The following is a 15573-nucleotide window of genomic DNA, read 5'->3' as shown; positions in this document are numbered from 1 at the left end:
TCATTACGACGGACAGCCAACGTTTTCTGTCGGTAGGGACGGAGTTTGACAAACACCAAGTCACCAACCGCAAAACGGACCTCACGACGGTGGGAATCAGCCGTGGTCTTCATGCGGTGTTGAGCACGAAGGAGATGCATTTTGAGATCATCAAGGAAGGAATCCCTATCTTCCAACATTTGGTCCACGGTCAAGACCGCCGACCCGCCTGAAGGATAACGCACTAAAGGGGGAGGGTCGCGGCCATAAAGCACCTTAAAAGGTGTACACCCCAAAGACGAATGAAAACTGGTATTATACCAATATTCCGCCCAAGACAACCACTTGGCCCACACCCGAGGTTTCTCCGAAGCAAAACAACGCAAGTAGGTCTCAAGGCAGCGGTTAACTACCTCCGTTTGACCATCGGTTTGGGGATGGTAGGCCGTACTATGCTTCAAAATCGTGCCTTGCTGCTTGAACAGTTCAGCCCAGAAGTGACTAAGGAAAACACGATCTCGATCCGAGACAATAGAGCAGGGAATACCATGGAGCTTGACAACATTGTCAATGAATGCTTCCGCCACAGTTTTGGCAGTAAATGGATGGCGGAGAGTAATGAAGTGACTATACTTGCTCAAACGATCAACCACGACCAGTATAGTATCCACCCCTTCGGAACGAGGCAAGCCCTCAATGAAATCCATGGTGATATCATCCCACACCTGGGCGGGCAAGGGTAACGGTTGCAACAAACCGGCTGGAGACATCGCCATAGACTTGTTGCGTTGACACACCTCACAACGACGAACAAAGTCAACAACTTGCTGCTTCATCCCCGTCCAAAACACGTCAGCCCGAAGGCGTTGGTAAGTGCGGGATTCCCCGGAATGTCCCCCGATGGGAGTCTCATGATATTCCTTCAAAAACTGAGGTAAAAGAGAAGAGGTGGCAGCAAGCACTACTCGGCCCTTGTACCTCAGCTGGCCATGGTCAAAGGAGAACCCGGAAACCTCCTTGTGTTGCTCCAAATCAGCACAAATCTTAGCCAAGAAGGGGTCGGCTAGCACTTCTTGATGGACCACATTCCAATCAAGCCAAGAGGATGTAGTAAGGACGGCACAAGTTGCGGGAGGAACTCGCGACAAAGCATCAGCAGCCTTGTTAGCAATGCCCGGACGGTATTGTATCTCAAAATCAAACCCCAGTAACTTCACCAACCACTTTTGGTGTTCCGGAGACACCAAACGTTGTTCCAAAAGGAATTTCAAGCTTTGTTGGTCGGTGCGTACCAAAAACCTCCGACCCAACAAGTATGGCCGCCATTTGAGAATCGCCAACACTATGGCCATGAGCTCCTTCTCGTAAATGGACTTGAGTTGAGCCCGTGGCTTCAAGACTTGGCTGAAATACGCAAGGGGTCGGCCTTCTTGCATGAGAACGGCTCCTAGAGCATATCCCGAGGCATCCGCCTCTATAACAAATTGTTTAGTGAAGTCCGGAAGAGCTAAAACCGGAACTGTGACCATGGCGTGTTTGAGAGCTTCAAAAGCGGTGGTAGCTTCATCATTCCAACAAAATCGATCTTTCTTCAATTGCTCCGTAAGAGGCCTAGCAATGGATCCATACCCCTTGACAAACTTTCGATAATACCCCGTAAGACCCAAGAACCCGCGAAGACTTTTCAAATTGGTGGGCAGCGGCCAATCTAACATGGCTTGGACTTTGCTAGAGTCCACGGAAACCCCTTGGTCAGAAATAATGTGACCCAAGTACTCCAATTTCTGCTGAGCAAAACAACACTTTTTTTTGTTAGCATAAAATTGGTATTTAGCCAAGGTATCCAGGACTACCTGTAAATGTGAGAGATGTGCCTCCATGGTCGGACTATAAACCAGTATGTCGTCGAAGAAAACAAGCACAAAGCGACGAAGATAGGGTTTAAAGACCTCATTCATGTTAGCCTGAAATGTTGCTGGCGCGTTGGTGAGTCCAAACGGCATAACCAAGAACTCATAGTGACCCTCGTGAGTCCGAAAAGCAGTCTTAGGCACATCCTCCGGTCGCACCCGAATTTGGTGGTACCCCGACTTCAAATCCAGCTTCGAAAAGACCTTGGCACCATACAACTCATCAAGAAGCTCATCAATGACTGGTATCGGAAACTTGTCAGCAATGGTTTCTTTATTGAGAGCCCGGTAATCCACACAAAAACGCCAACTTCCATCCTTCTTCTTCACAAGTAATACAGGACTCGAGAACGGGCTCGTGCTTGGCTGACAGATCCCCCCTTGCAACATTTCACACACCAATCTCTCAATCTCATCTTTTTGCACATGAGGGTAACGATAGGGCCGTATACTGATCGGAGCTACTCCGGAGCGGAGGCAAATAGCATGGTCTCGGTGTCGGGGAGGTGGCAATTTGTTTGGCATGTCGAAAACACCCGAAAATCGCTGCAACAACTCCGAAACAGCCGCTGGAATGTCCTCCCCAGCCCCCACGGCAGTGGTATGGCCGAACTCCACCCACAACCCTTCATGTTCTTCTTTGATGGTCTTGATCATCGTCTTAAGTGAGACCCGAGTCTTGTGGAGGGTGGGGTCACCTCGTAACTCCACCATTTGGCCGCCCCTTTTAAACCTCATGACCCCTTCCTTCCAATTATGGTGAGTGTCACCTAACGTCTCCAACCACTGGACACCCAAGATTACATCGGTGCTTCCCAAAGCCAAAGGCAAAAAATCGTCAATTATCTCTACTGTTTGCAATGAAACCGGCACCCCCAAACAAATTCCCGCTCCCTTGACCGCTTGACCCGTTCCCATTTGAACTCCATAGGCCTCCGTAGTTGAAATGGGAAGTTTGAGTTGAGTAACCAAGGATGTAGCTATGAAATTGTGAGTAGCTCCACTATCAATAAGTACCGTCACCTCTTGGCCATGAACGCTGCCCACTAATTTCATAGTTTTTGGAGAAGTCAACCCAACCACAGAATTAAGTGACACTTCCACCACTTGAGCTTCAGTCAACCCTTCCTGCTCATTAACTCCTAGTTCTTCCATGGCAGTCAACTCTTCCATTTCTTCCACTTCCTCTTGCACCAAAATGATTTGTAATTCTGGGGATTTACATTGATGTCCCCTTGTCCATGGTCCATCACACTTGAAACACACTCCTCTAGCTCTTTTCTCTTGCACCTCAGTCTCCGTAAGTCTCTTGAATCCCTTACCAAACTCCATTTCTCTTTTCTGGTTTAAGGGGGTTGATGCACGCTGGAAACTATTTTGGGAAGAAAGACTTTTATTAATTGTCCCATTCAGCCCATTAAAAGTCCTTTGAGTGAGCCCATTTGGATTAAATGAAGAATTTCTATTTGGGCTTACCCCTTTACTCGGCCCACTCCCAAAAGCCCGAACCACTTTAGGATTGGCTTCCACTATCTCAGCCAACTCCGTAGTCTTCTCCAACCCCACCGGTTCAAGGAGACGGAGTGTCCCCTGTATCTCCGAATTCAGTCCGTTCAAGAACGCCGACTCCAACAGCGGCTCCGCCACCGCCCCCAATGACGCCGTCAAAGCTTCGAACTGTTGCCGGTATTCCTGAACGGTGGACGTCTGCTGCAACGCCAAAAACCGATCGTACGCCGATCCTTCGTGCGCAGGGAGGAATCGCCGGAGAAGGAGGTCCTTCAACTCGCCCCAGCTGCGGATTTCACGCCGTCGATTCTCCCATCTAAACCAGCGAAGAGCCGGTCCTTCTAAACACAAGACAGCCGCCTCCAACTGCTCCTCCGCCGTTAACCTCTGCAGTCCGAAATACCTCTCCGCTCTATACGTCCAATCATCGGGGTCCGAACCAGCGAACAGAGGCAGCTCGATATTCCTTGGGCGGAATTCAGGTCGTCGTCCCCCATAACCACCAGTCTCGTCCCGATTATGGCTTCCCACTCCACTAGACCCGATCGGAGGTTGAACGGACCTCCCAATTGGGCTTCGCGGACCATCGGTAAGTTCTGTAGCCATTCTCGCTTGTCCCCGGAGTAGCAGATCCAACTTCTCGCTAATGACAGCAATGCCCCGTTCATGAGAATCAACCTTCTCCCTCATCGAATCCCAATCCCCGTGAATTTGTGACTGTGATTCCTCTTCACCCAATTGAACCGATTCCACCACCTTCTTTGAACTTCTCGTATTCGTCATGTTCCCAGATCAATTGCTCTGATACCAATTGATATAGCCTGCTGCCTCAATTGCTCAATAACAGATTAACAGTAGAAAAGAGAAGAAAACATCACAGTGAGTGTTATTGAATTCAAGTAAAAAAGATTACAAGATAGAGCCTACAAGGCTCTTGCTGCAGAGAGAGAAATCTCAATACCAGCATAAACCCCATAACCCTCCCAAACAGTACTTTAACAAACTTGCAATCTCACTCACAATTACAATCATACCCTTTAATCGTATAAGACCAAACTACCCTTAAGCATTAACATTTTTACCTCTCCTAGCATAAGTGAACCGCACCTTGGTCCTAACATCTTACTGAAGTAGACTTTGGGCTTGAAGATTCCACTCTTGGATCGAGTTATCATGGGATGTGAAGGTTGTGGTGCTAGTTGAACATTCGAACTGTCTGCTGGGGTTTCGGTTGCAGCAGGTGAGTCAGTCACGGGTGTAGAATCAAGTTGTTTATCTGCTGTGTTAGTTTCAGACATGATATCAAAATGGTCATGATCATTGTTCGAATGAGATTGAGAAGAGTGACTTACCTGACTATTGCTTGGTGATGACAAAGCCGACTGGTTAGGTACTACTCCAGGGACATCTTGCCTTCGAGTGGTCCTTTCTTGAGGCATATTATAAGCAAAGGAATGCATATTTGGGAGCTGTGACCAGGCAGAATGTTTTATAATAACAGAGTGTTCAGGAGCAAAATTATTAAGGAAGCCAATTTTAAAAGGAAATTCTTGCTCATTGAACACAACATGTCTAGATATGTACACTCTCCCTGTGGAACTTAGACACTTGTAACCTTTAAAAGACTCACTATACCCAAGGTTCACACACTTAAGAGAGTGAAATTGAAACTTGTGGGTTTGGTATGGCCTTAAACATGGAAAACATGTTGCCCCAAATGTTTTCAGCATGTCATAGTTTGGTTTCTTTTTGTACACAACTTCAAAAGGAGACTTGTCATGAAGTATTGGTGTTGGGAGTCTATTTATGAGATAGACAGATGTTTGAAAGGCATCAACCCAATACTTCAAGGGCATACTTGCTTGGGCAAGCAAGGTTAAGCCCATTTCTACTATATGGCGATGTTTTCTCTCGGCTCTACCGTTTTGGGCTGAGGTGTGAGGACAAGAGTGTTGAAAGTGAATTCCATGTTCTTGAACTAAACTCTCAAAGGCTTGATACTCTCCCCCATAATCACTCCTTATTGACTTAATTTTGGTTTCAAATTGGTTTTCAGCAAAGTTTTTAAATTGGACAAAGGCTTGTAGAGCATCAGATTTGTGTTTTAAAGGACATAACCATGTGAACCTGCTATAGTCATCAATGAAGTGAATATAAAACTTGAAATTTGTATTTGATGCTATAGGTGATGGACCCCATATATCGGTGTGAACTAAGTCTAGCATTTTGGTAGCCCTACTGTTAGAACTTTTGAATGGTAAAGCATGGGATTTCCCATATTGACAGGCATCACAAAAACTTGTATTTAATTCAGAAGAACAAGTTACATTGCTAGACTTTAAGACCTTCTTAAGAACTCTAAGAGATGGGTGGCCTAGGCGCCTATGCCACACATCATTCTTGGAATTTAAAGCTGAACTATGCTGAACAACATTAACAGATTTCACAGTAGTACTAGGAAAACATGGTGACTGATTTTGGTGACAAGTAGACTTGGAAAAAGTGGGAGAGAGTTGGTAGAGACCATCTTTAAGCGTCCCTTTGAGCAGCACCTTCTTTGTGGCTTTGTCCTTCACAAAACAAAATTCAGAGTCAAATTCAATAAGAATATCATTATCAGTGACAAGTTTAGATACACTTATGAGTTTCTTAGCAATCTCTGGAACAAGTAAAACATCTTTTAACACTAAGGATTTAAAGCTGTCATTTGTGGGAATGTGACTGTAACCGATGTGAGAGATGGCAACTTGATGACCATCACCCACAACCAACTTGTCCTTACCACCATAGTCAGATTTTTGACTCATGTTGCTCCCATCAGAGGTAACATGGCTGCTTGCTCCGCTATCCGCGTACCAAATGTCGCTGTCCACAACTTCTGGTGAGGCAGTGAATGCTGATGGAGGATTTTTGGGTTGATTCTGGCTGAGATTAGGATCAGACCCCATGAATGCTTCATTGTATCGGTTGTAACAGACAGCTGCCGAGTGCCCAAACTTTCCACACACTTGGCAGGTGGGTTTGTTATTGTTGTTGTTCGATCGACCTCTGCCTCTCCCACGATGACCATTTCCTCGGTTGTTACCAGAATAGTTTGTGCGACTCGGGTTGGAGCTGTGAGTAGAGTTATTACCACGGCCTCTGCTTGAGTTTTCAGATCTGTTGGCCATATTCGCAGTTGGGGCAGCAGCATGTTTAGAACTCTCATTGAGATTATGAAGGCGCTCAATCTTGCTATCAAAGCTTAGCAAGAGTTCCTGCAGTTCTTGCCAAGTAGTACTTGGTCTAGCCTCAATTTGTAACACAATAGGTAAATAGCTAGCATCAAGACCAGACAACACATTAGATATCAAATGAGCTTCAGGGTACGGGTCCCCTGCTAGAGTTAGAACATCAGACCAGGCTTTCTTTTGTCGAAGATAATCAACCATAGAGGTGTTACCTTTCCTTGTTGTTTGAATGGCTGTACGGGTATCGTCCATCTTGGACTTGGAATGTGCTCCGTATAAGTTTTCGAGAGCCTTCCAAAGTGCAGCAGCTGTGGTGCATCCCATAACTTCAGTGGCTATAGCTTCAGTCATGGAGCTATATAGCCAACCCATTAGGAGTTGATCACTCACGACCCAATGCTCATAATGGGGATTGAGTTGAACTCCAAAACTGACCTGTCCTTCTGGTGCTTCTGCAGGAACGAACTCCGGAGGGCACGCACGAGTACCTTGAACGAATCCGTCAAGTCGATGTCCCCTTATTATAGTCGAAACCATAGTTTTCCAGAGGGAGTAGTTGTTTCGGTCGAGTTTGAGAGGAAATGGCTGGTTTAGTGTGCTAAACGGTTGTGTGAAATTTGCAACATAACTCGACTGAGCTTGTGCGGTATTAGAGGTGACACCTGCTTGGCTTGAACCAGGGGCAGGGCTGTTGTTCGCAGCATTGTTGGCTGCTGTAGGAGTCTGAGGGAGGCCAGTCGACATGGCGTTTGCCTAGGGCGCTCTGATACCAAGAAAGAAATTGCAGAGAAGATGAAAATGGTAAAACTCAGCTCAAGGAGGCTGAGGGCATTTGCATTCAATATATACTTAGGGATACAAGCATTGAGCCACTGTGATGAAGACAAGTGGCAGCAAACAATAGGAAAAAGCATAACCGAAAAGATACTCTAGTACAATTCAATGATTACACAGAAATTCAAATAACAGAAAGGAATATTCAAATTCCCTAATGCACGATGCTGACAGCAAGGCAAGAGTCCTCTGTGATGAGTAGCAGGGAAAGCTATGGTGAACTTCAATTCTCAACAGTAGTTTCCTTGTTTTGTTATTGTATGTGGATGAAAAGCTTGTTGTCAATTCCAACATGCAAGAGATTATCAATTTGAAGCAGTTTGTAACAAAATTTGGGTGTTGCAAAACAAATTCGTGGAATGAGGATCAAGAGATCTATGAAGTCTAAACTTTGATGTTGACACATTTTGAGTACATCAGCAAAGCACTCTACAAGCTCAATATGCAGAATCCTAAGCGATTGAGTACACTGTTAGATGTTCATTTCAGACTATCCATGGAACAAACATCAAAGACTGATAGTGAATACATTGTTAAGGTTCCATATGCCAATGCCATTAGAAGTGTAATGTATGCTATTATTTGTACCAAACCAAACATTGCTCGAGCAATAGATTGCTCCTCTCTCCACAACCGTGGTAGAATATGCTGTCATCACTGAAGTTAGTAAGGATATAATTTAGCTTTAAGGTGTCTTGGAATAACTCGATTATTATTAACACTTTGTATGACTTTCTCTCTAAGTAAAAGATCTACAGCAGCTTGTAGATGTAGCCAAATACTAGGAGAACATGAACATCTTTAAGATTTTGTACTGTCATAGTTTGTTCATTTAATCTGGTTGAACAAGTAGATAAACAAAAGCTCACCTCAATCCTTTTTGACATGCCACGATAAGATCAGTATCTTTCGGGAATTTCTCCATGACTTTTGACAAGAATTGGCTGTCAAAAGAAAAAAATAACAAACAAAATATAAGAAAAGAGAGAAAGAAATTGCATATCCAGTTCAACATTTGCACATATAAACCATGGGAATCATATAGTTTCCAACTTACGTATCATAAGACAATGTAGGCACACCGCTCCACCAGCCACCTACACAAATTTCATGTATAATTAAGAGAACAATAACCAAAAGGGATAAGCAGACACAATCCGTAGTTAGATTTTTACATGTAAGAGATTGGTAATCAGAGTACCCATAACAAACACTCTCCTTCCCTTTGACACGTTATGAACTTATAACTAATAACTGTAAACTAGGCATCCATTAACTTTGATTGAAAGGAGAGTCACATTTGTGTAGTAATATGGAACATACCCATCACAAAACTTGTCACCTTCCTGGAAACTGTCCCAGGATCCGCAGTGTTATCGACTTCGAAAATGGGAATCCAGGTTGATCCTTTTACCCAAGCCTACAGAAAGAATTGAAGACAATCTAGTGAAACCAAGAATGCAAACACCCAGATAACAGACAGGAATGCCGTGATTCCACCATGGAACATACACTATTTTCATAAGATTTTAAAAATGCAATTAAGAACTAAAAAAAATGAGAATGAGACTAGAGATAGTAAATTAGTAATGTACAGTAATTTGATCATTTTTCAAACTGCAACTGGAACATCAAGCCTTTAAGTTCTAACTTCATAAAATTTCAATCTTAAAGAGCTACATCACATTTTATTTGTTTGAAGGAGAAAATGTATAGATAGAAATCATAGAAAGTTAGTTACCCTTTGGCGTTCTGTAGAAGGACGAACATCGAGTAAGGTTTTGTTAGAGAGTTGAATTGCATAGCCAGCTTCTTTTGGTGTCAATAATTTCACCTTTTCATCTCTTACCTATAATTAAAATCAATGAAAGTTTAGAAAAGGAAAAAATAATATTGCATTTATGCCATTTCCATTTACAAAAACTTAGTTCATCAAAGTAATCAGGAATAATTACCAAAGCTTCCCATCTCTTCCTGGCAGCGGCCATATCCTTCACTTGCTTTAACTCGTAATCTTCATTTTCAGCTTGCATTCGAATCCCACCCCTCTTCTTGAAAAACCAAAACAAAAGCATACATAAATCAAAAATGGCAGCTCTGTTTAGTAGTAGAGAAAATTCCACATGCAATCAAATACCCAGATATAATCTTAAATTAAATTAATAAAACGAACAACCATTAAAGGGTAAGTTTGATTAAAGATGAGAGCTTGCATACAAAATGGCGGGTTCTATACGAAGTTGTGAGTTGTATTGAGGAGGAAGATGAAGATAGCTCCCAAGTGGTTTGGCATAGTGTTGTTTTGGAGGAAAGTTGAGAAATTTTTTGGTTATGGAAATGAGGGGAAAGAGTGTTAAGAGAAGGAAGCCCCAGAGCTTCCATTGGTAGTAAGAACCGGCAACAAAAGCTTCTGGTGTATCAAAAGTTCGAAGAAAATGCTTATCCAAACACCATAGTTGTGTTCTGTGCCGGATACTTTGCTGAAATGACCTTCTTAACCCTATAGATTAAAATCATTTCTTTAGAAAATGCCCACCAAATCCAATTATAATTGAAAAATGTTGTAGCCCCTCATATTTTATATATATATATATATACTAGTTAGCAACTACGTGTGAGGCACGTTATAGGATGTTATTAATTGGCAACTTGTTAATTATAAAAACAACTCTTATAAATGTGGTACCTAAATACATTTTACCACTTGTTTATAAAATTAAACTCTAATATAGTGTATAATGTAAGCTAAATGTTGCCCACAGTAAAAATTATATTATATTGGACATAAAATAATGTAATATGAACACTATAATAAATATTATCTTTTTATTTATTATTTTTACCACTTATTAATAAAACCGATTACTTTCATATTTTATTTAAATATCTAATAGAGTTTTTATGCTTTTATTTAAAATTTAAAATCTTTGTTAATTTTTATGGTTAATGTTACAATTTAACATAAATTTTATGGCATAAATTAATTCTAATCAAACTATTAAAAAGTTTGTTAAGAAAGTCATTCGATCTAACTACCTAATATCTAGTTATAATTAGATTATTAGATGTAAATTTTAAAAATATAATTAGATCAAATCCGTTATCGAATAAGACGTCTAATCCAATGAACAACTCATCGATCCAATTCTTATCAAGTTGTCTTCTAATTATAATTATATATATTTTTAAAATATATTTATTAATTTATTTTTAATTTTATATGTGTTTATATAAATAAGTAGATATAACTTTAATTATATATGTGTATATACTAACGCCTATATAAATTATAATAGCATCATTATATATGTTAGATTAGATTTTTGAATTATATTGATGTATGTTGATTATGTGATCATAAAAATTATATTATACATATCGAATTTGTGTTTATCACTAATTATGAAAAATAAGTTTTAAATTGTGTTTATTTTTTTTTTTCTTTTAGTGAAATTTAGCCTTATTAATGGTTAAGACAACCAGTTAATGCATTGAAAGCATTGAATAGTCAGAACGGATTAAATATTATACATTTATTGAATTAATCAAATTAGACAAGTTGATTTGATTCGATTGAATTAGATCAGTTAACTATTCAAAATCTAATAAATAATTGGGATAGAGAGATTTCTCTTAAAAGAAAATTAGAATAGATAGATTGAGTTTAAATCCATATTTGATCCAATAAACAACCCAATAAGAAAAAATACCATCAACAAGGCTAGTTCAAGTGACTATAAGTAGGTGTGTGTGTGTTGGAGGTCCTGGTTTCGAGTCCAATGTAAAACATTAGTTTTAATATATAAACGCTTAATTTTTTTTTTTTTTAAAAAAAAACCATTTACATTAACGTGACGGCTAAACCACCTGAACTTTACGTTTTGTAACACTTAAACACAAAAATCGAAATTTTGGCGGCTAAACTACCTAAGTCCTGGTTCCGTTTTGCTCTGCACACCTCCGTCCAAAAATCACAGTTAAGTGCCACGGTGGACTGTACACGTGGAAAGTCCACCGTGGCACTTAATTATAAATTTTAGACGGATGTGTGCAGAGCAAAACAGAACCAGGTTTACGTAGTTTAGCCGCATTGCAAGAACTTCACAATTGTATTTGAGCTCCTACTCTTTTTTGGCAGATACGTTTTGATGATATTTTATTTTCTTTTAAAAAAAAGGAATATATGGATCAGTGAGTCAGCCTTTGTAATATATATTATATATAAATATATTCTTTAGTACATACATTGCTTCAAGTTCAAGTCGTCGACTTTGTCGGTCTCTGAGGAAGAACAAGACGACATCGTCTCTTCCCTCAGTTCTTCTACCATCAATTTCCTCCGTTTTTCCTTCCCATGATGCTCACCATCTCCACCACCCTCATCCTTGTTTGCCATGTCAACATCTTCGTTTGAAGCCGAACTGGCCCTTCCATCATCCAATATACCACTTGGATCTTGTCGGCTGGGCCGCCACATTACTTTGGTGAAAATTTCTGCATAATCTCTAACAACATAGAATGAATTCCATAACATTAACAATATGAAATATTGGTGTTAAAAGCAATTTTTCATAATTATAATTCACAAACAAATGCATAATATTCATAGTATACTTTTATATACAGGTATATATTGGTACTATATGTACTCACTGATCGAAAAATTTTAGACTTGCAATTTAAAATTTGTTGATTTGCTTTTAGATGTTATAATAAAGAAGGGACATAATTTTATAGTGTTAAAGTAATGCAATGGTTTGAAAAGATAACTACAAATAGCAGAACAGTAATACTTTTATAAACAACTACAAAATTCATATGTTTATACTTGAAGATTTGCAAGTTTGCACGATTTGCAAGTTTGCACGATTTAGATGTTGGTTTACTTTATCATATCAGAAAGGTTAGTTGATGAATCAAAGCACAGTTTAGAAAATTTGTCGCACTTTCATGCCTTTTCAATTTCATTACAAGCATTGCCAACTTTTCAAATGGGTATGTTAAATTTTAACGTTAGTTTCTGTTAGAAGAAAAGCATATTCTTTGGTATATTCTGTTAAGTGCACAACAAAAACTGTTAGATAGGCATTTTATATATTAGGTAAGATATATCTATTCTATATAAAGTGTACTTATATAACTGAAATTCTTGGTTTATGAGAAATTCATGGAAATTTTTTATTTTTATTTAATAACATAATAAAATATTATTTATATATAATAAAATAATAATAAAACAAATCTATTAATATATTTGATGCTAAATATTTGAACTGATATTTTTCATAAATTTAATCTAACAAATTGCTGATATTGTAACCACTACACCAAAAAGTAGAAGGGATTGCTGGCGGGGAGGCTCGATGATGCATTGCGGTCAACCGCAGCAGGGGAGGCTTGAAATTGGTTTAATGTTTTTATGCAATTATATTTTTGCAATTTAATAATAGAATAGGTGATTGTATATAGAGTTTTTTGCATCAGGAACCGTTGTTTTCATTTTAATTAAGAATTTGACATTGTTTTAATTAATAGGGTTTTATACCGTTCCACCATACCGTTTCAATTGTTCCACTTCGCATTAATGAGCCGACCATTCTCATCATCCAAGCTCCCAACGAAACCTTCTCCTTCACCGGCATCGTCATCGTCCGCGGCGACGACCAAGACTCATCGGAGGAAGAAAAAGAATAAGCAGAAGCAGAGTATTCAGAATCCGTTGCAGAATCTCAATGCCGCCATCTTCAAAACCACTATTGAGCCATCTTCTTCTATCTCCATCGAAGCTCCCCGAGGCTGTCTCAAGTTTTTCCTATCTCATTCTTCTGCTGCTTCGTCAAAAATGCATGTTCGTGGCCCCTTAAGTCATTCTGGAACCCACAAATCGGCCCCCTTGTTGCCCACTTCCAAACCCTCCAAGTCCAAGGAGAACCAAAGTAAATGTAATATTTTTCTAAAAAATTCAGAGAAACCCCAAAACCCCATTTCTACAAAAATATATTTTATTATTATTATATTTAGACATTATAATATTAAATAAAAATAAATTTATTTTTATAAAATTATTTTAATAAATTGATAAAAAAAATTATAAATAAATTGAATAGTAAACTTCATATGAGTTACAATAAAAAAAAAAAAAGTAACCTTAAGGCATTTTTTTTTTTTTTGGAAAAGGAACCTTAAGGTATCTTAAGCAATAAAATAACATAATATAGCCTAAAAGTATAAAAAAGAAACAAAAAAGTTACTTATAATATTAGTCATTCTTGTTTAGAGACAGAAAAATATATGTTTCTCACGTATTAAAATGATTATTTTATTATATATGTATAAAATTCTGAAATAAAATTTTTAATGAAAAAGTAACTAATTAATATTTTATTCACAACAAAAGTAACTAAATGGTTACTTTTTTAAAAACTCTCAAAAAGCGAAAATTTCTGGAAACGCGATTTTTCTAGGTTTTTTTTCATTTTCGGTAATTATTTTAAATTTCGGTATGTATGCTGACGTGGCACAACGGTATTTGTGCAAATAATTTTCTTAAAGGCATTTTTATAAATAAAATCAATTTTAAGTATATTATTGAAAAACTATATATATATATATATATATTGGAATCTCACCTTTTTGAGTTGCGTTCATGTCTTTGGTTTTCATCTGAATATTTATAATTATATATGTGTTATACATAATATGTGGGGCTGAGTTTTGGGTTTGTATAGTGAATGTGAAGTTAGCTCTTCAGTTAATTACATACATAGATTTTGTAAGGGTTGCTCTATTTTTATTTTTGTTCTTCTTTTCTACGATTGTGTCAATGTGATATTTGTTTGGCTTTGTAATTGTGGCTTGATTAAAAGTTTCTCACTGACAACTAATCTTAATCAGTTTCAACACATTATTGAGTTTATTAGCAATATCATAAATCAAATTGGTAGACACATAGTATTATCAAATGATGATTTTGAACATATCATATTATCTTACCATTTATGCAATTTAGCTGTTTGAATGAATGTCTCACAAACAACTAATTGATCATTATATATGTTATGTGTTCTTTTATTTTTCAGAATTACCTTTTTTTAAAGAAGCTTTTGTAGGTGTTAGAGAGTTCTCTAATCACCACAATGTATAAATGAAATAACAACTAAAAAATGGTATTTGTTAAAAAAATGTAATAATAATAGTATAGTCACATTTCGTTGATTTGGTTGTTATTTCATTTATGAAATTTGGTCAATATATTTAAGCTTTGGTGAATTCTCATCCCTTCCTTTTGCAATTTCAATATGCTAAGTGTTGTAAGTGTTGTTTGTTGCTGTTCCAACATTTGGTGATGGGCTTTTCCAAGTCATGAATTGAACCATCCCATAGAATAACTTTCCTATTATTACAGATTGACTTATTTTGTGAGACCACAGAGTTTTCCATCATCAAATTTTTAATCTTTATAATATATCACGATGTTAATTAATTTTAAGGATATATATATATAGATATGTTAGTGGTGAAATATATGACTAATAAAGAGAAAGAAGTACGATTTGTTAAACCGTTCCATCTTTGGTGAGTTTTAACTAATTTAAATTGAATGTCTCTCGTTTTGGGGTCGTTGAGTTTGGAGGTGGATTTGGTCTCACCGTTTTGGGGCACAATAGCTTCTCAACTCAACCAACCATGGCAACCGTGATGACATTGCAACCGTGATGCGTGATGCTCACTGTGATGCTGGAAGTGGCAACCGTGAAGCAGAAAGGCGAGCAACTGGTGTTGTTAATGGAGGACAGGGTCGGCACAACCTCACGAACTTGAATACGCACATGTTGAATGGACTTAGTTTGAAAGATCCACCTCCTTTGAGTCCATCAAGTAAAGAAACTAAGGCTTATAACTCACCAGGAGAACCTGTATATGAATACCTTGAAACTAAGGCCATTTTCTTGGAGTTTTATGTATTGATTTCTGCATAATACTTTTTTTTCCTGATATGATATTATGCTTGTGCCTTTAATTCTGCTTTGATTGCCAACTGTATCAGATTTTAAATCTTGCATCTAAATTTCCTGGGCTCAACGTGTACAGAAGCTGTGATATATTGCCGA

General features: G+C 38.4%; 1 protein-coding gene across 3 annotated transcripts; it reads right to left on the bottom strand.

Moving 5' to 3' along the window:
• Positions 1 to 7427: 7427 nt before the first annotated feature.
• On the bottom strand, positions 7428 to 10022 carry LOC115709020 (rhodanese-like domain-containing protein 11, chloroplastic). Of its 3 annotated transcripts, none has more exons than XM_061111961.1 (7): positions 9680 to 10022; positions 9418 to 9513; positions 9204 to 9311; positions 8786 to 8882; positions 8520 to 8559; positions 8332 to 8406; positions 7428 to 8119 (listed from the first exon to the last, which is right to left on the bottom strand). In XM_061111961.1, exons 1-7 carry the CDS (start codon positions 9842 to 9844, stop codon positions 8041 to 8043), a joined length of 660 nt encoding a protein of 219 aa, XP_060967944.1. In that variant the 5' UTR covers positions 9845 to 10022; the 3' UTR covers positions 7428 to 8040. The 3 variants fall into 3 exon arrangements, with proteins under 3 accessions (XP_060967944.1, XP_060967943.1, XP_060967945.1); XM_061111960.1 differs by having other exon boundaries at positions 7428 to 7914; XM_061111962.1 differs by having other exon boundaries at positions 7939 to 8110.
• Positions 10023 to 15573: the final 5551 nt, after the last annotated feature.

This window comes from Cannabis sativa, chromosome 3 (genome assembly GCF_029168945.1).
Source record: "Cannabis sativa cultivar Pink pepper isolate KNU-18-1 chromosome 3, ASM2916894v1, whole genome shotgun sequence".
Taxonomy (NCBI): Eukaryota; Viridiplantae; Streptophyta; class Magnoliopsida; order Rosales; family Cannabaceae; genus Cannabis; species Cannabis sativa.
This window is presented reverse-complemented; position numbering and strand designations above follow the sequence as displayed.

What these genes read in the sequence shown, in the direction of transcription:
- LOC115709020 (XM_061111960.1), bottom strand. Translation starts at nt 9,844, where the DNA reads ATGGAAGCTCTGGGGCTTCCTTCTCTTAACACTCTTTCCCCTCATTTC. An exon ending in CGTATAGAACCCGCCATTTT is followed by an intron (nt 9,514 to 9,679) that starts GTATGCAAGCTC and finishes TGGTTTTTCAAG; the next exon opens with AAGAGGGGTGGGATTCGAAT. An exon ending in GGAAGAGATGGGAAGCTTTG is followed by an intron (nt 9,312 to 9,417) that starts GTAATTATTCCT and finishes TTTTAATTATAG; the next exon opens with GTAAGAGATGAAAAGGTGAA.